We start from the raw sequence: 23,833 nt of genomic DNA on the forward strand, positions 1-23,833 counted from the left end.
CCAGTGTGTCTGTATACTTTTGCTATGGATAGACAAACTCAAATCAGAAGCTCAAATTATAATCTTTTAGTTACCCCTCACCTTTAAGTTTTTCTATCATTTATATCTTTATACGAGAAACTAGAATTTGAAAATTATAGGAAACTGCAAAACATTGTAAAACAGAGGAAATGCTTTTGTGAAATACATGGAATGTATTTTTACATATCTTCAGGAAGCTGCAGATTGGCTTAGGAAGGTTTCTTGGTAAGTTTGTAGTGTTAACTCTAGGTAGGCTCCCTTTTGTGCTTCTGTTTTTGCGAAGACCTGTTTAAAACAGCAAGTGTTAAAGCACGATTAGCAGTTAACACTCTACCTTCCACATTTCACAATAATTGTCCCTGTGAAAATAAAGCAACAGAAAATCCAACTTGGATATGTAATTCTAAGCTTCAACAATGATCCTGACATTACACCTCCTGCCAGGTCAAAATGAAACCCTTAGGTTGGAGAGAAATCTGGAGGATGTCGCCAATGTCTACCTGACTACAGGTGATGTGACTTGCTACTTCTGTCTTTAGTAAGTAGAGCTGCGCTGTAGAATGCAAGCCATGACTGGGATGGAAGGCCATTCCACAAAACCATGTCTACTCAGAGCCCTAGGAAGGATAGCCAGCTCAGTTATCCCCCCTTCCTGAAAACCCCTCTGGCAGAATGCCCAGGCTCAAGGGCAGGAAGCTGCTCCAGGTGGCACTCTAACCCTCTACCCACCCTGTCCTGCTAGCAACCTGGCTGCCTCAAAGGCACCTACCTGTTTGATTATCCAGGCAATAGAAAAACAGCCACACTGGTATTTTTAAAATCACAGATGTCACATGTTCACAAATCTGCTTAGTTACTCTTAAATATGGCACAAGTCAGGGCACCACAAAAAGACACTTCACCTTAATTAAGTTGAGTCCTTCAGCAGCCTGCTCTTTGGCCTCCCGAGCGGACTGACCATCTGGATGGAGCATGTGATAGAGCTGGACCAGGCTGGTGGCATCATCAACTCTGAAAGTGAACGGGTTAATACTAATATTACAGGGGCTGGGGTGGGGGGGGCCTTCATTTGCTTCACTCCTGTGAAAATGTCTGCCAACTTTAAGTTGCATTGTGATTTCAGCACATCAGACCTGTTGGCAGCCTAACGACCCAGAGGGCTCTGTACTCACGCCTCCCAGCAAGAACGGGGCGGGCGGGGGCAGATCTAAGTGCACACACAGATGTCCACTGTCCCTGAGCTCTTCAGCTGCCCTACCCCTGGAGCCACAATGCCATTTCTGGTTTTCTAGTAGTTAACTGGAGATAAGAGTCTCATGGTCTTTAGTTCCTGGGCTGGGTTTGAACCTTGATCCTCAGATCTCAGCTTCCTGAGTAGCTAGATTACAGGTATGAGCCACCGTGCCCAGCTTCCTCTACTGTTATGAAACCATCTTAATAGCTGGCCTTCTGAAGCCACACTACACTCATTGGCCTGGCAGTCCCCTTAACAACCCTCCTTCTATGGGACATGGACTGGCCACACAGTGCACCTTCTCATCCCACATGCTTTTCTTCCATGTGTATGGCTAAGTTAGAGCCACTCTCCCAGTCTGAAGATGGCAACAGTTACTAAATCCTCCTCACAACAACCATGCTGGCTTTATTTGCTGAACCAACAGAGAAAGAATTGCGCAAGCGCTGTACATTCTTTTCCTTTTGTCACAGTTGTAGACTACTGTCATCACTTCCCACACGGGTGGATACACGGTCTACTAAGTGTACAGTACCATGTTTCTAAAAGCTCTCCCTGCCAACAAACCTGCTCCATGAGGGTCGCAGGCAGCCTTTAGTTTCCAGACACTCAGGGCTTGTTCAGTACGAGACGCCTACCACAGCGACGCCGCCCTGCTCCCAGCCAGCAGTCCAGAGTGCGCTGGCCTCAGAGCTACAGTATTTTAAGAAGAACTCACTCGTCTGATGACTCAAGAGCCTTACAAAAATTATTTCTGATTTAGATAGCCCTGGCTTTTATAAGTTAAATGACAATTTTTCCAGGAAGCCCTATGATTATACTAGAAAACAACACCCGCTACAGATTGCATTTTCTTTACATTTCCTCTCAAGAATCCTGAAGATTTGTTGGTACCAGGGAAAGTCAACATGCAGAGTCCACTATGCAGAACAAAGCCAGTGTTCTTTCAAAGAACTTAGCCCTGTATGGGCAAACAAAAAGCAAGCCAGGGGGGAAAACTGGGTTATGTCACATGCAAACAGGCAAATGAAAACTTGCACTTGTGGGAACTATGCCCTGGTTGAACTACAGATGTGCTGATGGTTTTACTTACTGGGGTCATACTTACAAATCCCTCTGGATCTGATCAATCAGCAAACCATCAATTGTTTTCTTATTGACAAAATACCACGCCATCCCACCGAAGTGCCTCGTTGAGCGTAGAAGGTCATACTTGCCCTGTCTGTCTATATCTTTGTAGGTCTGGTGATGAATCTATCCAGGTAAAAGGCACTTCTTCAGAGACAGGTAAACAAAAGGGAGCGAGTCTATACTGACTGGTGAGTGCTGGTCAGGGAAGTGAGGAAAGCCAGGTGTGCTCCGGCTGCCTCCACCTCACCAGTCACCAGATGAGTGATACCACTCCTCTCAGCCATCCTAGGTTAAGCAGGGCTTTCTCTCAAGAAAGAAGCCATTCGTGAGATGACAGCTAACTGCCTTCCCTGCTGCAGTGTGGGAGGGCCAGTTCAGAAAACACCAAGCATGCTCAGCTTAGTCAGATATGCTGCGGCCACACTCCAGGGCTCTGTACATAGGCCTTTGATAACACGCCACCATCTCAGTCAGTGGGTAAAAGGAAATAGAATCTTTTCAGTTGGCACCAGTGGCTCATGTCTGTACTCCTAGCTACTCAGGAAGCTGAGAGCTGAAAGATCACAGCTCAAAGCCAGCCTGGGTGGAAAATAAATGGCAAAAAGCTGGACTGGAGACAGGACTTGAGTGGTAGAGTACCAGCAAACTAAGCAAAAGGTCCCGAGTTCAAACCCTAGAATAGGCCAAAAGGGAAAAAAAAATCTATCCTTATCCCATTTTATCTTACTAAGTGATGTCCCTTCAGGTCTCCTTTCCAGACTGCTCTTCTTAAACAAGGACCCTGGTTCAAAAGGATTTGAAAGGCCAGGCCCAAGTCCTATGTCCTAGCTATCTAAAGGCTGAGGTGGAGGGTACTGCAGCTTGACAGCAGCTTGGTCAGAAAGGTTTGTAAAAACCTTCTCAAGGGAACTCCGGTCTGAAATCACAGAAAGAAACGCGCTGAGGGGCTGCACATTGCTAGGAGGTGGATGTGGTGGCACCTAGGCAGAGGCACCTGCACATCTCGACCTCAAAAGCAGCAGAAATCAGGGCAGGAGGCATGACTCAACCGCCTCACAAACCGGAAAACACAGGTTTAAACTCCATCTCAGAGAAAAAAGGCTTTGCAGAGCCTGCAGGTCAAGCTGGCATCAAGGTTCAAAGCCAGCCCTGGCACAAAGGGTCCTGAGTCTCTTATCTCCAACTAACCCCTGGAAAATAAGAAGAGGGGCTTGGCTCAAGGGTAGGGCGGTAGCTCAGGAACAGTGCCCAGGCCGAGTTCCAGCCCCATGACCCACAAAAAAAAAAAAAAAAAAAAAAAAAAAAAAGCCTGCGGTCACCTCGCTCTTCCACCTCCACTGAAACGCCCTCCATCTCCTGCCAGTATTCCTGTATCTTCAGCACCACCATGAGCGCCCTGCAGGCCTGGGGTGACCACTATTTGCATCCTTCCCCAGCACCTCGCCGCCCACTCGTGCAACAGCAGGCCCTGACACGGCACCCCAGCACCCAGACAAGGCGTCACATCTGCACTAGGACAGTGTTGTCAGCACGGTCGTCCTCGGGCCCCGACCTACCATCTACTAGCAATGTGCAGTCAAGTCCCCAAGACTCATCTTACCGACTGTCATGAGGCTAAAATACACTCCCAGCACATGTCTGTACTCAGTAAGTCCTCAAACACTTCTCCAATTTTTGAATCAAGAACTTTAGACAGCAAGTCTTGCTCTACCCGCATTTGAAGTAGTGTCCTGGAAAGTATAAAATACACTCACTTGGATATAATCTTTGGAGTCTGGCTCAAATTGGGCGACACAGAGATTGAGGACATCGGCGTGCCGGTCTTGGCTGTACATGGTCTGAAATCACACAGACTGGAGTCAGAAGGAATCCCACACACCAGCCAACGAAGTGCCCACCCAGACAGGGCTTTGTGACTGTCACAAATCACACATGCTACCATTAGAATTGACGTTCATCAAGGCAAGGTGCCCAGTGCCCGGGCCCACCAATCATCCCCACTGAACCTAGAGTAAGCAGCTCACAAACCTTAAGGTTCTCTTTCTTGAAAATTATTGGTGGCAGAACTCTGCGGACTTGTTTGGGGAAATAAACTTGTATCATCCGGTCCCGTTCCTCCCAAGAGGCTTTGCGCAGCGTGCCACTTGGCTCTCTGACAACAATAAAGCGCTCCTGAAGTAAAGCATGATTGGCGATGAGTGTGAAGATTCAGTTTAGCTCCTGGGTCCCAAAGAATCTTAATTCTGCATCTCTATGACACTCCAGTAAATATGAGAGATACTGGCTGGCCCACTGGCTCGGTCTCTCCACTCCTCCCTGCCACCAGCCCGCTTCTTTGTGATGCCCAGAGTTGCTGTGCCGTTCCTCTGGCAGTTTATTATGTACAAGACTCTTGACACCTCTCAGATACTGGAAAGGGTCAGGAAACATGGCAATATCCAGAACTCTCTCTCAAAAGATACACATATAGCTTTGCAAGCTGCTAATAACCAGTTAATTCCTGCTAATGCTAAGTTAAGCAAATGGTAGACTCTACCTTCACACAAGTGTGAGTCTCTGGATGAGTTCTGAGGATAAATTACGATTTTCGTCAACTCTTTACAGACGAGGTCAAAGCTAAACCTGTGTCCCCTCAAAGGATCTTGTGATCTCAGCAATCTGGGGGATCACTCTCCTCCATACTCTGCATCCTCTCATCTCCTAGTACATTTTCTGAATAAACTGTAAATTACCCTTCTATTCTTTACTTTCAAGGCTCAAATACAAAACATAGGTATTTAAAATTCCAGTTAGCGGGGCCGGGAGTTTGGCCTAGTGGTTAAAGTGCTTGCCTAGCATGCACGAGGACCCGGGTTTGATTCCTCGGTACCACATACATAAAAAAAAAAAAACCGCCAGAAGTGGTGCTAAGGCTCAAGTGGTAGAGCTCTAGCCTTGAGAAAGTCCAAGGACAGTGCTCAGGCCCTGAGTCCAAGCCCAGGACTGGCAAAAAAAAAAAAAAGAAATTCCAGTTAGCCAGGCAGTAGTGGCTCCCACCTATAATCTTAGCTACTCAGTATGCTAACATCTAAGGACCAGTGTTCAAAGCCAGCCAGGACAAGAAAGTCCATTAGACTCTTATGTCCAATTTACCACTAAAAAGCCAGAAATGGGGCCAGGAGTTTGGCCTAGTGGTTAAAGTGCTTGCCTAGCATGCATGAAGACCTGGGTTCGATTCCTTGGTACCACATATATAGAAAAAGCCGGAAGTGGTGTTGTGGCTCAAGTGGTAGAGCTCTAGCCTTGAGAAAGTCTAAGGATAGGGCTTGGCCCTGAGCTCAAGCCCAGGACCAGCACAGGCACACACACACAAAAAGCCAGAAATGGAACTGTGGCTCAAGTGGTAGAATGTCAGCCTTGAGTGGAAAAGCCGGAGGATAGGGCCCGGTCTCTAGGTTCAGGCCCCAGTAACCAACAGACAGATATGCAAGCACGTACTCCTTTCAAAAGCTCAAAAGTGTCAAATCAGTATAACAGGTAAAAACAATTTCCTTCTAACAGTGCCTTATCATCTTTGTCTATCTGAGGCTTGTGGGTAGGTTCTATCTTGCTATTATGTGCTCTGGGTTTTTTTTTCTTTTCCAGTCCTGGGGCCTAAACTCAAGGCCTGAGCACTGTCCTTGGGCTTTTCTCAAGGCTAGAGCTCTACCACTTGAGCCACAGCACCACTTTCAGCTTTTTCTATGTATGTGGTACGGGTGAGCACTCTACCACTAGGCAAAACTCCCAGCCCATGGGTGCTCTGTTCTATCTTGACACGTCACACTAAAACCTGAAGGGAAACAGTGACACAATGATGTGCATTGATCCACACATCTTGTTCTTGTATTTCAGAAACTGGCAAGTCACATCATCACTCAGCCCCCTCACCACGAGTATTTCAGGCAAAGTTCACCTTGCCACTAGGCACATACTTACCCGGTGGGGTATGCTGTAGGATATATCAGTAAACACATATTTGTTTGTTTCTGTTCCTTCCAGAATCTTGTCCTCAGCTAACACGTCATTGATTGGTGTTCGTTCTTCCAGAACTGGTGGCATTTTTAATCGTACTCTGGCTGCCTCAGTCGCCTTCCTGGTAACCTATAGAAGTGAAATGTTTAAGGAATGAATGCCCCAAGCATGACTGGTGATGAGTGTGAAGACTTAGTCTAGTTCTTAGGTTTAGACAGAAGGATCATAAAACAAGCACAACACTTACCAAAACTGCTACTGTTGCAGCCAAGAATCAGTGAGTGAAAAGCTAAACCTGGGCTGGTGGACACTGGCCCTGAGCACAGGCTCCAGGCTTATCCTTGTGAACAGCAGAGCAATGCAGTGCCAGGCTGCAAGAGCAGCTTGGAACAGGAAAGGGCTCGTGGACTGTTAACACCCACAGCAGCTGTGTAAGAATCTGATATTCTACCAACATCTGTGTTCACATACCTCTTCCAGCTGTGCCTGGGTCATCAGCTTATAGGTTGGTGGCTTCAACTCTTGTCTAGCTGGCTTAAAAATTTTCTCCAAGTCCAAGCCTGTCATCTTGATGAGGATACTTTGGACTTCCTCATCCATAAATGTTGGTTTCTTCATCTCTGAGCTTCCTGACTCTGCTAAGATAGATTTTAGCTAATAAGAAGCTGGCAGGGCCCAGGAACATGGCCCAGTGGTAGAGTGCTCGCCTAGCATGCATAGGTTTGATTCCCCAATACCACATACTTAGAAAAAGCCAGACGTAGTGCTGTAGCTCCAGTGGCAGAGCACCTTGAGCAAAAAAAAAAAAGTGTCCAAGGACAGTGCGGAGGCCCCGAGTTTAAGCCCCAGGTGATAACATCTTAAGACATCCCACTAACACAGAAGGTATGGCCTGCTGTATCCTGTTAACCTGTTTAATAACGCTCATCCCCACTGCCATGCTTCTCGTCAAGACCATTCTCAGCCCTTGCCCCTCTCTGGACTCACTACAAGCACAGATTACTTATTAGTAATCTCCTAAAGAGGGAACCAACCTGGGTCCCCTGTTAGCAAGCACTTTCAGCCTCACTCAGAAACAAGCTAAGGTGGTCAGCTTGCTCTACTAGGTGCGCTCTCCGAAGACCAGAACCCGCTCCACGCTCTGCGTGGTGCTCAGCCACCTTCAGGCACCTCTGAAAGGCCTACCTTTTTACCTGACTGTATCCAGACACCCAGATCTGAAGGCGACTCAAGTGTATCTGGCACAGGTTTCACCACGCCTCCTGTCCCATCACCTCACCTGATCTTCCCTGCGCTGCCTCCGCCCATTTAAAAAACAAAAAAACACGCGAATGAAAACATCTGTTTCAATTTTCTCAACCTGGGAGCGAACCCGCCTCCAATTCTAGAAACTTCAGAAACGGGCACCGCGACGCTGCCGCCTAAACCTACAAACCTAAAGCTGTAGTCAATCCTATCCCCCAAAATACCTGTGGTTTAGCCTCCTTCCCTCTTCCCCCGACGGCCCGGTGCTCCCCCCCACGGCCCGGTGCTCCTCCCCACGGCCCGGTGCTCCTCCCCACGGCCCGGTGCTCCCCCCTCACAGCCCCGATGCTCCCCCTCACGGCCCGGTGGTCCTCCCCACGGCCCGGTGCTCCTCCCCACGGCCCTGGACCCCCCTCCCGACGGCCCGGTCCCCCAATCCCACCCGGGCCTTCAGTCAGTCCCCTCAGGGAGCCCCGAGTCGCCCTGTGTACACCCGACCCCGGCAACGCGGCCACCCAAAGCCGTGCGAGAAAAGGGGCTCAAGCCAGGGCCGCCCCCCGCCGGCCGACTTACCGGCCTCCGCGCTGAACTGGCGGCACGGTAAGCCCACCTCGACCGGCTGTGGCGGCGCCCGGTTCTGGGGCCGGGCCTGGGCCCGAATCCAGTGCCGCTGCGAGCCGCGGGAACCTCGCAGGAGCTTCCAGAGGGACGCGGGCACCCCGAACGCCGCCATGCTTGTCTGAGGCTGCTGGGAACCGGAAGTTGCGGGGGCTTCCGGTCGCGCTCCGCTTGCGAGGCCTTCTGGGAAATGTAGTCTCGCCGCGGGCCGGTCGCCCCGGGAGCCGCCGGCGGCGTCCGGGTGTCCCGGTTCACACAGGGCCGCGCCGGGCCGGGCGCGCGCTCTCTTCCGAGGCTCTTCCTCCTTGCCGAGCTCCACGCCCTGCCCGAGCCCTTCGGCCTGTCCCTGGATCCCTCCGGTCCGGGTCGCACACGCTCATCAGATGGGGCTCCCGGAGCCTTCACCGCCGCTCATCCCCCCACAAGTTCACTCTGCTCCGCCGCAGAGCCTCTCCTTCCCTGCGCGGCCTCTCACGATCCGCGGCGTTCTCCGCTCGCTCCGCTCACCCCCGGGGACTCTGCCGACGGCTGAGCCCAGCAAACGCCGGCTGAGCGGTGCCGCGCTCGGCAGGAGGCGCGGGCGGAGCGCGCCGGGCGCCCGCGTCCGGAGAGGCCCGGGCTGGTCCGCGGGGCGGGGGGCGCGGGGCGGGGGGCGGGGGACGCGGGCTTCCTCCGCTCCACAGCACACGGTGCGTGGACCGAGCCGCCTCGATGATGACAGGCAGTCTTTAACTTAGCGAGTTCCACTGGTTAGGAAGGAGGGAAGAAGGAAGAGAGACATTTCTCAGCCTGCCCAGCTGGCCGTGCACCACGCAGGCAGGTTTCTCTTAATGCAGACTAAGAGCCACAGACACCACAGGTTCCTCGATGGATGAGCAGCGGAAGCCAGTTGGTAAGGAAAGGCAGAAACATGGAGGCTATCCCAAAAGCAGAGGGCTATGCGGATGGAGGTGGAGTAAGAGTCTGTCTTGCCCAGAAAGCCTCTCACTTTCCTCTTACCAATTTTACCAGGGGTACAGTGACCACCATCACGTCCAGTTTTAGTAGTTGAGATGGGATCTCCATCGTTTTTGCCTGGGATGACCTTGAACTATATGATACGATCCTCCTGATCTCTACGGCCTAATAGTTACAGGTGTGACAATAAATTACTGTAAGCAGTCGAGACCAACCAAGTGTTTCATAGAGGGAGAGCATGGTAGTTAACCTTGAGAGTCCATGTCCTTGACTGAGGGGCGCTAAGGTGGTGTCAGGAGCTTCAGAAGTGAGAAGCTTGGGATATCTACTTGACCATGGCTGAGATGTGGCCAAGTGGTAGGATAATGAGCAGCAGTGCCAAAGCAGTCAGGGCCTGCTAGACTGTTTCTGATGGGTCTGGAGAAGGAGGGAACACATGTGAAGATACACCTGGGCAGGTCTGAGCATGAGCTGGGAACCTTGTCCCATGCTGGGGATGGTGAAAAATACAGCTAACTACAGCATCTTTCTATCCTGTGCAGAGGACGCCGGCGTTTCATTGGCCCTGCGGGTCTTTGTGACAGGCTGTTGAAGCAGGCAGGACATGGCTGTGCCATGTCTCTGTGTATAAGCTGAGGCTCTTAGGTTAAAGGGTTTTGCCCCAGCCTGCTCAACTGACTCAAAACAAAGACAAAGCTAAACTCTAGGGTCTCTGGGTCTTTAATGGTGCAAAATCTGTTCCATATGTTTTTTTGGGGGGGAGGGCAGCCCACTGGGACCTGGAGAAATTACATAGATGGTCCTTTGGGTCAGAAGAGAAGGAGGGAGAGACAATTCCTCCAACCGTGGATTTATCTGTTTATCTCCTGTCTCCACAAGACTCTGACCCTCTCCTGAGAGCAACCCCCCTCCCCCGCCAGCAAACTACAATCCTGCCACAAACTGCATGTGAAAAACCAAGGCCAAGGCTACATCTGTCTGTGCTGACAGACCGGTGGTCCCTCCTACAGTACAGGGACATGAAGGTCAAAAGGTGCTGAGGCCGCCCCCGCGGTGACCCGAGTTCAGAGTGTCTGTCCCGCACCCCCACCCCACGTCACAGCTAGGGTGGGTGCCATCTGTACTAGACGGCACTTGGCTCCCCTCTCTCGAGAGCTGGCCGTTGTCAGGTTTGGTATGTGGAACATTCTGTCTGAGGGATGTTGGCCTGGGTTGAAAGTAATTCCCATCCTTGCACAACCGGGTGGTCTGTCATGAGGCTGTTTCTCAGTTCAGTTGGGGCTCAGGAAGCCCGTCGGCCCAAGAGCTGGTGTTTGCAAAGGCTGAGGAGCCCATCGGAAATTTCGTTCATGGGAGAACGCCATGTATCTGATGGCCCCAGCAGCCTGGGTCATGGGCCAGAGCTTAATCCCACCGCAGACTCATGAGGCTGCGATCTGAGGGGTCCGGGGAGGGGGGGGGAGTACCTTGGTTGCTTCTTGTGGAAAATGAGAATAAGAAGCAGAATACAGAGCCGGGTGCAGTGGCTCATACCTGTGATCCTAGACCTCAGGGCCTTCCAGAACTACTTGCAGGGAAGGAAGGGCAGAAGTGGCTGTCTTGGGTGCGTCTGGGCAGCAGGACAGTGGACCAGGTGATGGACAGAGGGCCACTGAAGGTGAGGGGGAGGCCACCCCAGGGAGGGCCCTTGGATTCAAGGGCAGCACCCTCCTCTGCTGGGTGCCTTCTGCTACATTGGCACTAGAGGGCGCTGTGGCACCATGGTGGGGACCCAGGCGCTGGGCAGCGGCATCTGCCTGGCAGAGAGAGGCATTGCCCTGGTGGCTTGGTGTGAATGGAGCTGGGTGGCCTGCTCCACACCCCACCCCGCAGATCTCAGAAACAAGGCACGTGCAGCTCCGTGCGGCCTTCTCCACTGGCCGGCGACAGACCCTCACCTCTCAGTCCACAGGGCAAGATGCAGCCAAGGTGGGTGCAGAAGGGAGAGGGGTTTGCTTTGTGCAAAGACCTCTGCCTTCTGAATGCCAGATGCCCACATTTTCATGTGCAGACCCTGCTAAGGGACAGTACCACCCGAGACTTGAGTTCAAGGCCCAGCACACACACACACTTGTCCATAATTCGATTTTCTCGGGCTTTGTCAGTGAATGACACACAGGGACAGTGGACACAGTGTGACTGTGATGACCCCAGGCCAAGGTGGACACCACTGGCCCACAGCCCCCATCTTGGGGGCCCACACATGCCACAGTGCCACAGTCATGACAATGGTCCCTGATTCTCCAGCCTGGCTCCAGCTGCTTTGGAAAGGGGAGTCCAGGTCCCTATCACAGACACCTTCAGCCCTGGGTCCACCCAGGTTCCTATCAGGTCCGAGCACTTGGGCAGGAGCACTGGCCCATAGCTAGTAGGACTGCTAGCAGAGAGGCCCCTACCCCCCACCCGAGCCCCAGCCTCTGTGGGCAGTGGGATGTCTGCCTCCCCTGCTTTGATCAGGACAGGGGGGCTCGGCGCTTTTTTGGGACCATCTCTGTGATACATTCTGACAGCCTTCACCAAGCATATGCTTTAAATCCTAACAAGAACGCGCCCTTGGCGCCATCAAAGAGCTTTCTGGACAAATGAGGGTATAGGAAGAAGACCCTGGACTCAGTGGTATCCCGCTGCCCCCCTTCCCTGGGGCACAGGTTCAGTGCCACCTGTGAGAAAGGGCTCTCGGCTTGCACTCCATGGGGCAGAGCCGTGACCCGGCTCCACATTCCCTCCACTATGACCCCCAGTCCGTCCACCTTGATTCCCCATTGCAGATGATACTGTGTCCTTTCTAATGGTTCCAGAAGGAGTTGTGTCATTTATAACTGACTCACCTGGAAAAAACTTAATGAGATTCAACTAGGTATTTATGGGAAAAAAATGATATTCAGCCACGAGGACTTAAGAGAACGGATGGGGTGTTTCGCTCTCGAATTCTGCTCTTTATGACCAGTCCCCCATTTTGGTTGATCCAAGCGTGTCACGTAGTGGGGCCTCCCCTGGGTGGCAGCGGGCTCAGCTTCCCCTCAGAAGGTGCTGGGAGCCAGGCTGAGCCTCCAGGAAGGCGAGGAGGGAGGCTCGGCGGGGCCAGTGTGCCCTTCTGTGTTTAATTTTCCCACCAGTCAGCTCTGATTATGGGGATGGCCTCATGTTTCATGCATTCAGAGGCGAGTTGTGCAGAGCACCTGTGGGGGTGGGGAGCCCCTGGCTGGCAGGCAGGGGCTGGGCCGAGGGTGGCTGCCCACCCGCTCACCCCTCCCTCTCACGTCTGCTACCTATCAGGTCTGGTTGGAGGAATGACCTTGCCGGGCACTGATCCCTGTCCCCTCAACTGACAGCACCCCTCTAATGAGACCCAGGGCTGCTGCAGCTCGTGCCAGAGGGGGAGGACTGGGGATTGGAACCCCTGCCAAAGCTGCCTTGCTGGGTGAACCACTGGCATCCAGGCCTTGAGTTCAAGCCCCACGACTGACCAAAAAAAAAAATAATGTTTTTCAAAAAAATCCCCAGCATTCTGCTATGCTACACCTCCATACACTCTTCCAGGACCTACTTAGCTGCCCAGACAGCTTGCTGGTGCCCAGTGCCCACCCCTGGAATGAGACACTGTGGACAGCGCCACCTGCTGGGAGTCCACAGATGACCCTGCCCCTTCCTCTGGCCCTGGCCACTTGAGAGGGGGGGGATTTTTCTGCCTGGGTCTTCCACAGGCCCACACCCTAGTCCAGTCTGGGCCACAATCACCCTACAGGCAGCTCTACTCCAGGGCAATCCACCAGGCTGGGTACACAAGAAGGACTTTCTGGAGAGGGTGGGCCTACACCTGGGGAGAGGAGGACAGGGAGGAGGAGGAGGAGGAGGAGGCTCTTTCTGTGACACTGACCTTGGCAGAAACAGGTATCTGTGCTAAATCTCCCTGGGGAATGCCTCCATGCCTACTTGCAAAGGTCCCCCCGAAAATGCTGTAGACACTGCTGACACAGCACGCCACTCCATTGTACCAAGTCCTCCTGGCCCACCCACCACCCTGCCCTTGCCTCTTCTCCCCAGTACCCCTCCTGGGCCTTCATACGTACACACAGCCCCCCACATAACACACGCATTCAGAAACCACATGCTAGGGCTTCAAAAGCCCAAATACTATAAACACACAGGTAGAAACACTTGGGTGCCGAGGGCTGAGGGGCCAGGCCCTCCCATCGGGAAATGGGGACTCATTAGTTTCTCGAGGCAGGAGGAGAAGCTGACTTGCTCATATGGCTGGGAAGGCAGGAGAGAACTGTGAACCCTGGACGGCAGCTGCCCCGCCACCCCAGGCTGTGTGACCACTGGTGAATCACCTGGCCAGCGGGGGCCTCTGCTGAGCGTGTGCACAAACCAGAGCACAGCGTGGATGTGTGGCTAGCACTCGGGGCGGCTGACAGCATCAGAGCAGGCACCCAAGATGGTGAAACAAAGGCCAGAGAAGCCATGGAGAGTGTGTGTGATGTGTGCACATGCGTGCTGTGGTGCGTGTACACGCATGGTGTGGTGTGGCATGTGCATAGGTGTGTGCTCGTGGGCGTGCTCTTCTCCTACAGCCTGCTGGTCCTTCAAGGAGGAAACACTGAGCTGAGATGAGCTGAGCTGAGCGCTCTGACAGCAACACAGAAATCCTCTCACCCAAGCTACCTGGACCAAGACGGAGTCCTCGGCATCAGAGAGCATCCTGGGAGATGCTGCCACCAGTATGGATTGGCTTGGCACAGCGAGGAGGGAGAAACCCAGGGCTGCTGGGAATCACAGTGGAGCTCCGCCGTCGCCAGCCCTGTACTTTAGACGAGGTCCTCTCTGAGCACCCAGCCCGGTATCTGGTAAACAGCAGGTGATTAATGATGGCCAGCTCACCTCCCGCTTTGTTTCCTGCCTGAGCTGCCCGGGGGTCCCTGGCCGGGTCTCCCTCTCCTCCCCTCCCCTGCCCTCCCCTTCCCTCTTGTCCTCTCTAGAAGAATTCAAAGGGCCCTGGGAAGTTGTTTATTAGGAAAAGCTGTGGGAGTCGTCCTGCCTGGTGGAGGCACTGACCTCTCCATCCCTCCCCACATATTTCTCCCCAGTGACATCTTTTCATGTTCCCGCTCACTTGGGTGAGTCACAGATCTGTAAATCCCGACCACAGGAAAGCCTGGCAAAGTGTTCGAGGTGCTTACTGAGAGGGGAAGAGGAGGACAAAGATCAAAACATTGGCTCTAAGTTGGGAAACTTGCAAGAGCAAGTCTTAAAGTCTGTGTTTGAAGCATCTAAACAGATTCATGGAGTGCATGCTCTCTCTCTCTCTTTCTCTCTCTCTCTCTCTCTCTCTCTCTCTCTCTCTCTCTCTCACACACACACACACACACACACACACACACACACACACATGCACGCGCGCGTGCGTGCACGCGCGCACTCCCACAAGTCATCATGAGAATAAGGTTATATGATACTGCTCAGTAGACCTGGCCACCAGTGGCTACCACCTGTAATCTTAGCTACTCGGGAGGCGGAGATTTTGAGGATTTCGGTCCCTTTTCTGCCAGTCCAGGCAGAAACGTCTTTGTGACTCTTAGCTCTAATTAACTACCAAAAGGCCCAACGTAGAGGTATAGCACAAATGGTAGAGCGCCAGCACTGAGTGTAAAAGCTACGGGGCAGAGCCCAAATACACACACACACACACACACACACACACACACACACACACACACTAGCAGTTACATCTGTCTCAGAGCTGCCTTTATGTGGAGCCAGAGATGGGAATAGCACCGAAGAAGTGCAGTCCATTTCCTGCTGCAGGACCATTTAGATACAGCTCCACCAACCTGGACGCCCAGGCTTTGGCCACACCGTACTGCCTCATGTCTGTCCAAGTGTCTTTCCCCACTGTCCACAAGTCCATCTCGCTCATTCCTAGCTAAGGCTAGGAACCCCTGGCCGCTGTACTCTGAGCAGAGCAGTGGGGACAGAGTGATGAGTCAGACGTAGCTCCTGACTGGAGACTCAGTGACAGAGGCAGGACTGGCCCACGTTCACCCTTGACCACAAGGGTGACTCCAAGGGAAAGCCTGGGTCATGTGACTCTGCCTGTTTGTCCCTCAAGAGCCTGCTCTCCTAGGAAGTGTCTCCTGATGGCGTCTGTCCTGCCTATCCCTGTAATAAGACCATCCCATGTTATTTATCTGCCTGGCTGTTGGGAGACGTGACTTGATTTCTCTTCTGCATCTCTGGTGTCCAACTCCTGACTTGTAGCATAGCAGGTTCTATGTATTTGTGTGTGTGTGTGTGTGTGTGTGTGTGTGTGTGTGTGTGTTATTGTTGTTGTTTAGAAGCTGAGCATCACATACATAGTGGGCAAGGAAAAGTAGCACTCGACACTCCAAGGAGTCTGGAGAATGCCACACCTGAGCCAGGCCCATCTCCTCATGCATCTGAACCCCAAAAGGATCTGGGGAGGATTAACCCTGGATCTCGGCCTCATTCCAGCATCGTGGTTCGGCGATGGTAGTGGGGGCTGTTCAATCAAGGAAGAAATATGCTTTGAAATGAAAACGCTTCCCTTTCTGATGTGCCTGGCTGCTTCGTGCACCCTACCTTCTTAGTATGCATGTATTCAGCCCCCATTTTGAGACCCACCCTCCGCCTCTTCTCTGCTCTGACCAGCTGAGCCCGGCTCCTCCGCCTCACCCCCCATCCAGTCCTCTCCAAAGACAAATTGCTTACATCTGTCAAGGCTTTTCTGATTAATAGAGGACTACGCCGTGGGATGTCATCAGGGGTTCAGAGGCTTTTGATCAAAGGGGGAGGGGAGCCGGGCCACACATCCCCACTAGCTCCTCTATCAGCTTAGTGGGCACCTTCTCCCCAGTGCCTCCACTCAGGCCTCCCCGGGAGGCTACCATCAGCTCACAGGTTCCCAGGAGGGGAGCCGAAAGGCCGTGGCACCCCAGAGAGAGCAGCAGGGAGCAAAAGACAGGGAGAGAAGAGCAGAACAAATTGGGGGAGGGGGGTCTTGATCCTTGTGGATCCTTAGGTCCTTGTGGCAGGGGACCGCAAGTTCTCCTCATACTCAGAAGGCACTAGAAAGATGGAAGGCATGGCGGGCAATTCCTCCAAAGTACAGCAGAGAAAAGAGGGAGGGGACTGAGGGGAGGGAGGAAGAGACAGTAAGTACATAACCGTGGGACCGTGAGGGGTCTGAGGAAGAACTGGGTAAAGGAGGCTATGAAGAACTGAATGAATGGATCGACGTCTGAATGGACTCTGGATGGGGCAGAGCAGGTTTGCACCATTTCCTCCACATCCAGCCAACCAGATGGGAATCTGGCCTTGCCTCCACCCCAGCTCCTCCTCTGGACACCCCAGTTCTGTCCGAAGGCCCCCCCCCTGCCGGGCTTCCTCCAGCACAGCAGGTCCCTGCGGACCCACGGCTGTGCCTCCCGTGCCCCAGGTGTCGTCGGGGTGAAGGCCAGGCCTGCTGTTCTCCGAAGAGCCCCCGTGCTGAGGGTTCTGCCCAGAGAACTGCAGAAAGCCACAGAGAGGTCGCCTCGGAGGCTGCGAAATTGGGCTCTGAGGATTTAGATTAACCTAATTTAATGACACGGCTGGCTGGCTGGATTGAAGTTCTTTTACTACAAATTTTTCCCCCCTTTCAACTTGCTCAACAATGATTTCCCTCAAGTTGGTTGCAGATGCAGCCTGCCTCAGAATTATAATCTGTTCCTTACTGAGCAGCCAGGAGAAGGGGGAGATCTGGCCACGTCCACACGCACGCCACCCAGGCAGGGGCCACAAGGAGGGCAGCACCAGGGGCCGTGTCTATCCATGTCTCAGAACTCCTAAGAAAGGTCACCGTGAGGCCTGCTGGGCTGGGCTGGGCTGGACTGGACTGGCTGGGGCTCTGAGGAGACAGAGAGGGGTGTCCCTACCTCACTTGCAGCCCCAACATGCAACACACACCAGGAATGCACAGGCAAAGACAAACGGGGATGAGGAGAGAGGCACAGCCACAGGACACAAGACCACAGTCATGCATGCATTCATGTACCTGTATTCACACACACACACACACACACACACACACACACACACACACACACACGAAGCCCCAGCCACCCAAACAATTCAGTTCAGTCCAGCGAGTGAGTCTGGAGTACTGATTCTTTCAAGATCTCCAGGGCAGAACAGAGACTGACTCTCCCAGAGACACAGCTCATCCAGTCAACAACAGTGAAGGCCTGCAGTGGGTCCTGGAGGTTGTGTGCTGACCTGTCACAGGGTCTGCCTGTCCTCATAGCTCTAGTGACAGGGACACATAATTCTAGAGGAGGAGCTCAAGCCCTAGGACTGACAAAGGAAAAAAAAAGAAAAGTTTTGCTCGAGGGTCTCTTGGCTGCACTGTTCTGTGGTAGGCGAGGCAGTGTCACCTCATGGCAGCCAGGAAGCTGAGGAAGGACACTGTCTCAGAGCCAAATCCCCGCTTCAAGAGCACATCCCCAGCGGCCTACATCCTCCAACCCAATGCCAACATCTTCCCAAAGGGTCACCAGCTGGGGACAAGCAGGGGCGGGGGAGGATGGAGAAGGCACATTTCAGGTCAAAACTATGGCAATCTCCCAACAGTTGAGAAAAAAGAAGACCTAGAGAGCCTGAAGACACCATGCTGGGAATTCAACAAGCAGGACCAGAACACATCTCCTCTTCCGTCTCTCACCCACGTGTCATACCACCGCTTGCTAAGAGCTGCAGCCTGTGGAGATGGTGCTAGTCTTGTTGCTTCACCTGACGGTAGCTTTCTGTAGGCAGAGATCACATCTGTCTCTGTGTTTCCCTGCCCCAGTGCCCTCCCCTCTCCCTGGGAGCCCAGGCCCAAGCACAGGGGGTCTGTCAAGAAGACCTTGCAAAGGGGGTAAATGAGTGTTTAAATGGCCTAAAGGAAGATTAACATCAAGGGTTCAAGAATATAACATTTGATTGCCATGGGTCAGACATCCACACAACTGAGAAGGAGCCTTGAAAACTGGCACAATGATTGGAGGGAAGAGAAAAACCTCCAAGATTCTTAGCAGCCGCCTTGCTCCATACCTCAGCCAGGCCAGAACGGGACCAGGTCTCTGCTTTCCTCTGATCAGAGGTCTAGCTGCAAGGCAGACCGCAAGCAGGTGGCTATGCAATAGCTCAACACCACGCTCTGTGGGAGGAGTGTGGAGCTGAAGGCCCCCTTGCCAGGTGGTTACTGCAGCTTTGCCTGCCTCAGAATCTTGGGAACCTAATCTCCAGGAAGAGATTGCCTGAACTCAGTTGGCCGTGGAACAAGGACATGGACTCGATAAGACTGAACAGTAGCCAAAGAGAACTGGACTCGGGTCTCTGGAGGCCTCCATGACTCATCGTGCAGCCGTTTCCTGGGGGCTCTGCTGAGCCAGGATCCAGATCCACACTCTCAGTATAGCGGTAGAAGTGGGGAGGGAGGTCAGGACAGAATCCTGTCTATGGAAGAGTCAAGGCCAAAGTCGGACAGAAGCCTGGCATCCGGTAGTAGTATGAGGCTGGGGGCTTCCAGACTCCTATGAGAGGCCGTGACATTGGTCAGTGCAGCTCTCAGCAACCCAGTCACTTGTGTTCAGGTAGAAATCAGACTACAGGGATCTCAGGGATGGTGGAGGTGGGATGGGATCTGATGCCTGGAATTTCCCAGCTGTCACTCAGAAGTGGGAGGAGGCATCAGGCAGAGAAGGCAAATCCTGATGAAGCCATTCCTGGTAAAGTAGGTAGGGACCCGTGGGGCCAAGTGCCGTGGTAGGAAAGAAGGAAAGCGGATCTGCCTAGCAGGAGCCCCACGTCCACAGAAACCCGCTCCCTGCTTCTTACAGGGCGTGTCCCAACACAGGACTGCCCTGTCCCCCGGCCACACTTGGAGACACAGGTAGGAGGATCATGATCTAGGGTGGCCCCAAACAAAAAATGTGAGATTTTATCTGAGAAATTACAGAAGCACAGTGGGCCGGGGTGTGTGGCTCAAGTGGTAAAGTGCCTGCCCAGGAGGCACAAGGCCCTGAATTCAAACTGGAGTCACACACACACACGATGGAGTGCCAGCACCTGGACCAGCTGCCGCTGCTGTGTAAACAGATGGCTTGGTACTATAGGGAAAGGTGGGTGGGCACGAGAGGAGGGCAGCAGAGGGCTGCAGCAGCTGTGCGGCTGAGGGGTGATGGGGATGGTAGTAGTGGAGCTTTGAACTACAGCCTCGTGAGTAGCAGGATTACAGGTGTGAGTCACCAGAGCCCAGCCGCAATTCACTTGAAATGCAAATCCAGAAGGAAATCACAACAGGAAACAGATTTGCCTTCCATCCCTGGCACTTTGGTAACTTTACAAAGTCTTGAAAGATATATTTGTCATTTCAGGGAAATCCCAGGCCCTCTCCAGGGTGCAGCCACGTCTGCCAAGTTCCTGCACAGACAGCCAGACATCTCTGCTGTGCATGGTTACCAAGCAGAGCACAGACGCTGCCAAGTCACAAGGCACCACTTACTGCTGGCCTTGGGTGCGGGGTCCGTGCGGCCAAGCCTACGAGCCCCCCCCCCACCCCCCATCCAGGGCATTTCAGCTGTGGCTGTGACGGTGAGATTCAGGATCCAACAGGGGGCGCCAGAGACTTGCTCACAGCAAACCCAGCAGCTAGAGCGCTGCTAGGAAGAGCCCAGCCTTCCCAACAGGAAGGCAAAGGTGGAAGGTCCCCGCGCATTCCTCCCTGCCCCAGCCCCAGAACAAGACGAACATACTCAGTGCACATGGCTCAGGATACTAAAGGTTTCCAAGCTGTCTCCTGGCCTCTGGGCTGGGATGGACCACTAATGACTGTCTCATGAACCCAACTGACCAAGCCCAAGATTTACCCAATCTTGGGATCCATATGTAAGTGGTACTTATTAGTTCTAAAGTTATTGTAGTGACTGTAGCCTCCAGCAAAAGCCAGGGCTGGTATCCAAGATGCTTCACAATCAATATCTTGCTTATTTAGTCAGAATGTAGCATGTGTGTGTGTGTGTGTGTGTGTGTGTGTGTGTGTGTGTGTGTGTATGTGTATAGGTACTAGGACTTGAACTCAGGGCTTGGGCATTCTCCTCGAGCTTCTAGCACACTACCACTTGAGCCACAATATCACTTCTAGCTTTTGTGGTGGTTAATTCAAGAGAAAGCGTCTCACCAGCTTTCCTAACCCAGGCTGGTTTTGAACTGTAATCCTCAGACCTCAGCCTCCTGAGCAGCTGGGATACAGGCATAAACCACGGGCATTGGCCAGCTTGCCTCTATTAACCCACTGAACTCCAGCTTCCCACTTGCCTTCTGTGTTCTTGATGAGACGTTCCTTACTCACTTGGTTCCACCTTCCTGGAATATCCTCTTTCCCCCCCTTCTAAAATCTACCCATCTGACTCAACACTTCAGCCTAGATCCGCCCACCTGCCTTCTACTGCATGGAGAAGAGAGAGGGCTCAGAACACACCCCAGAGCGAGGGTTCCATTTCAACTTCAGTCTCCCTGAAGTCAAATCCACTCTTCCTTGGCCTTGCTCCAGGATTCCTCCCATGGAGAGCCCCATTTATCCAGAGGACAGCACCAAACCTCCAAGGGGGGTGATCCCCAACATTTAGGAGACATTCAGGAAGTATTTAAATGCTGCATGGCCAGGCTTTCCGAGCTGAGTCTGATATGTGGGAAATAGGCAGTGTTGGAGCTGATGAAGTGACAGGACAACCCCAGTCCCTCCCTCTCCCCGCAAATCTTACATCCCAGGTGACCACCCACGGCAGGCTAGCCCAGCCAGTAAGCTCGCCAGAATGCCATGTTTCTGCCCTTTGACTTCATGCCTGCCCTTTCCTTCTACCCGCAGCCCTGGAGAAATCAGCCTCGGGATGCTGCCGCTGGGCCACAGAGGACTGGTGCCCATCCCGGTGCCCTCGGGTTATCTTTAGAACGACAAGGACCAAAAGGGTCTCCAGTCTCCAGAATGACTCTTCTGTTTTGTTTGTTTGTTTTTAAATCGGGCATCAAATTGTGTCATTGTTTTGCTTACCATGGAAAGGAGTTAAACTGCTACAAATGCTAATGCGCCATCCCCCAGTAAACCATTAGGTCCCTTCTGTGTTCCTGACTTTATAAGCCTGTTTCCCTCAGAAGAACATCTGTTGTATACTTAAATGACCTTAGTTCAAAGGCACGCTTAACAAAAAAATTTCCTAACTCCACTAGGAAGAAAACGAGAAGATCGTTTTCCCTGCGCTTGTCGCAGTATTAGGGGCTCCTCTATTAACAGCTGAGGACATCTGCCTGGGCGGCCAGAGGCCTCTTTCTTTCTGCACATCATTAAAGGTGCTCGGACCTGCCTTTGGGCCTCCTTCCCACCCTGACCCAAGCAAGCGAGTCTCGCCAAAATCTTCATTTTATGGGCATCGATAGCCAGGCTTCTACTCAAGATGTAGTTTTTACCCGTGGTGCGGAGGGGTGTGATAAAAGACAAGAGGAACTCTGCTAACCCTTGGAAAGAACATGAATGGGCATTAGGGATTTCAAGTACTTGACAAATGTAGAAGAAACCAGATTGCTCTTAGCCAAACACAGAGGAATTCATGGAGAAAAACGAGCCTGTTGCAGACAAAGATTACAAGGGAGACACCATCTTGCAAGCCATAAAAGTCATACTGGAAACAGCGAAGGCCAGGCAGCAGGCCTTTCTGGCTTTTTCGTGGATTAGCTCATCCTGATGTTACCCCATTTCACAGATGTGTCAGAAGAGAACCCAGGCTGCCAGTTCCCGCCAGCCTGTTTCTTGGGTAGATCCTTTACAGAGCCCAAGTGAGCCAGACCACACAGCTGGTAGAGCTGGAGATAACGAGGGCACAGGAAAAACTGGAGATGCATTTTAAGTATCTCCTCTGGAGAAAGCATGCATGTCAGAGGGACTCATGAAATCAGCGAAACGTCTTTTTTGTTGGTGCCACGATGGGGCTTGAATTCAGGGCCTTGCACTGTCCCTTAGCTTTTCACCCAATGCTGGTGCTTTTCCACGTCAGCCACACTTCCACTTCTAGCTCTTTTTTTTTCTGGTTAATTAGAGATAAAAACTTTCCTGCCCAGGCTAACTTTGAATCAAGATCCTCAGATCTCCACCACCTGAGAAGCTAGGATTACAAGCTGAAAGTGACTCCCCCTCTCTCTCTTCTCTCTCTCTCTGTCTCCCCCCGCTTTCAGATTGCTTAGACTTTTCAGGAAATTTTCAAGGATGCCTTGTTGCCAGCTTTCCAAACACCAGGAAATGTACACCACGGAGTCTCCCAGTGGAGTGAGGATCTGCTTTCTCCAGGGGTCACCTTGTCCACACTAGTGGGGGAGGGGAGCGGTTATAGAGACAGGACAGGGATTTGGATCTTCCTGACTCTTTGGGCACATGTGAGTTTTTATCATTATTATTATTTAAAGTTAACCCTTTTCTACAAGTTGATGCTTCTATGAGTTAACACTTCTCCGTCAGGCTGGCTCATGGAGCTGTGCCTTCTTGCAGTTAGGAAATCACTGCTAAAAATAAAGAACATTGGGTTTTGCCTTATTTGGACAAGATTGGCTTGCATTGTCTCTCCTCTTTCCCCTGTTATCTCTTAGAGTGAGTTGTGGGGCTTTAATCAAGACAAAGTGTAGATCAGATCAGAGGCTGCCCCAATCTGTCAGACCAAAGCATGGCACATTTTTTTTTCTACTAGAGTTTTAATTCAGAGTTTTGTTCTTATTAGACAGGTGCTCAACAACTTGGACCACATCCCCACACCTTTAGCTTTTGTTATACTTCAGACCCCTGTCTGCTCTTAGCAGACTTTTGCCCACAGTGTGCACCTGCTATTTCTACTTTCAAATAGTATTTAGGCTGCAGCGCTGGTTCCATCTTTATTGTTAAGACCGTGGTTTAAAGTACTAACTGGAGAGGGATGTGACATGTAGTTGTGTTATTCTTCCATTTGTCCATTCATTCATCAGGTCCATCGGAGACTACTGAAGATAGCCATGCTGGTGCATGAGGCATCCCACCACCTGGCCTCAGTGGGGATGGAGATGGGTCATCACCGCCTAGGTGCTAAGGGTTGTAGAACATGCTAGGGTTGGAGAGAACAAGGAAGAAGGGGAAGGAAGGGGCCTGGATGGGGAAGAAGGAAGGAGTACCAGAGCTGAGATTTGCAGGGACTTGAAAGGATACAAGGTGAAGAACAGATGGAGAGAAAAGGAGGAAGAGAATTCCAGGCAGAGGAGATGGTGCATTGGAAAGCCTGCAGGTCTCTGGGGCCCTACTGAGGGTGGAGAATGAGGCAGCCATGTCTGGATGCAGAACCAGCATGGGGTAAGGTGGGTGATGTTAAATAAAGGCGGAGTCTGCCCTGCATTGAGGGGGTGGGAGGGCACATGCAGATAGACAGACAGAATGACTGACTCATCCCATCTGCCTTGCTGGCCAGTCCACATCTTCATGAATGTTTTGCAGTGGAGTGGCGGCAGCCCGGTGAGGCCAATCTGGGTAAAAGTATGAGACCCTATCTG

At 52.3% G+C, this 23,833-nt stretch overlaps 1 protein-coding gene and 1 long non-coding RNA gene across 3 annotated transcripts in view; both read right to left on the reverse strand.

Annotated features, from left to right (window-relative positions):
• Window positions 1-174: 174 nt before the first annotated feature.
• Window positions 175-8,446, reverse strand: Mrps22 (mitochondrial ribosomal protein S22). Of its 2 annotated transcripts, none has more exons than XM_090323411.1 (8): window positions 8,198-8,446; window positions 6,851-7,014; window positions 6,344-6,508; window positions 4,415-4,558; window positions 4,141-4,224; window positions 2,364-2,509; window positions 924-1,032; window positions 175-306 (listed from the first exon to the last, which is right to left on the reverse strand). In XM_090323411.1, exons 1-8 carry the CDS (start codon window positions 8,355-8,357, stop codon window positions 211-213), a joined length of 1,068 nt encoding a protein of 355 aa, XP_090179537.1. In that variant the 5' UTR covers window positions 8,358-8,446; the 3' UTR covers window positions 175-210. The 2 variants fall into 2 exon arrangements, with proteins under 2 accessions (XP_090179537.1, XP_090179536.1); XM_090323410.1 differs by having other exon boundaries at window positions 6,851-7,017.
• Window positions 8,447-8,904: 458 nt separating this feature from the next.
• LOC150043034 (uncharacterized) overlaps window positions 8,905-23,833 on the reverse strand; it is a 97,098-nt gene continuing 82,169 nt past the window's right edge. Inside the window, exon 3 of the long non-coding RNA XR_016533483.1 lies at window positions 8,905-8,988. This is a non-coding gene — a long non-coding RNA (uncharacterized LOC150043034). The remainder of the gene's footprint in view (window positions 8,989-23,833) is intronic.

This window comes from Megascapheus bottae, chromosome 32 (assembly GCF_031878675.1).
Source record: "Megascapheus bottae isolate mThoBot1 chromosome 32, mThoBot2.hap1, whole genome shotgun sequence".
Classification (NCBI taxonomy): domain Eukaryota; kingdom Metazoa; phylum Chordata; class Mammalia; order Rodentia; family Geomyidae; genus Megascapheus; species Megascapheus bottae.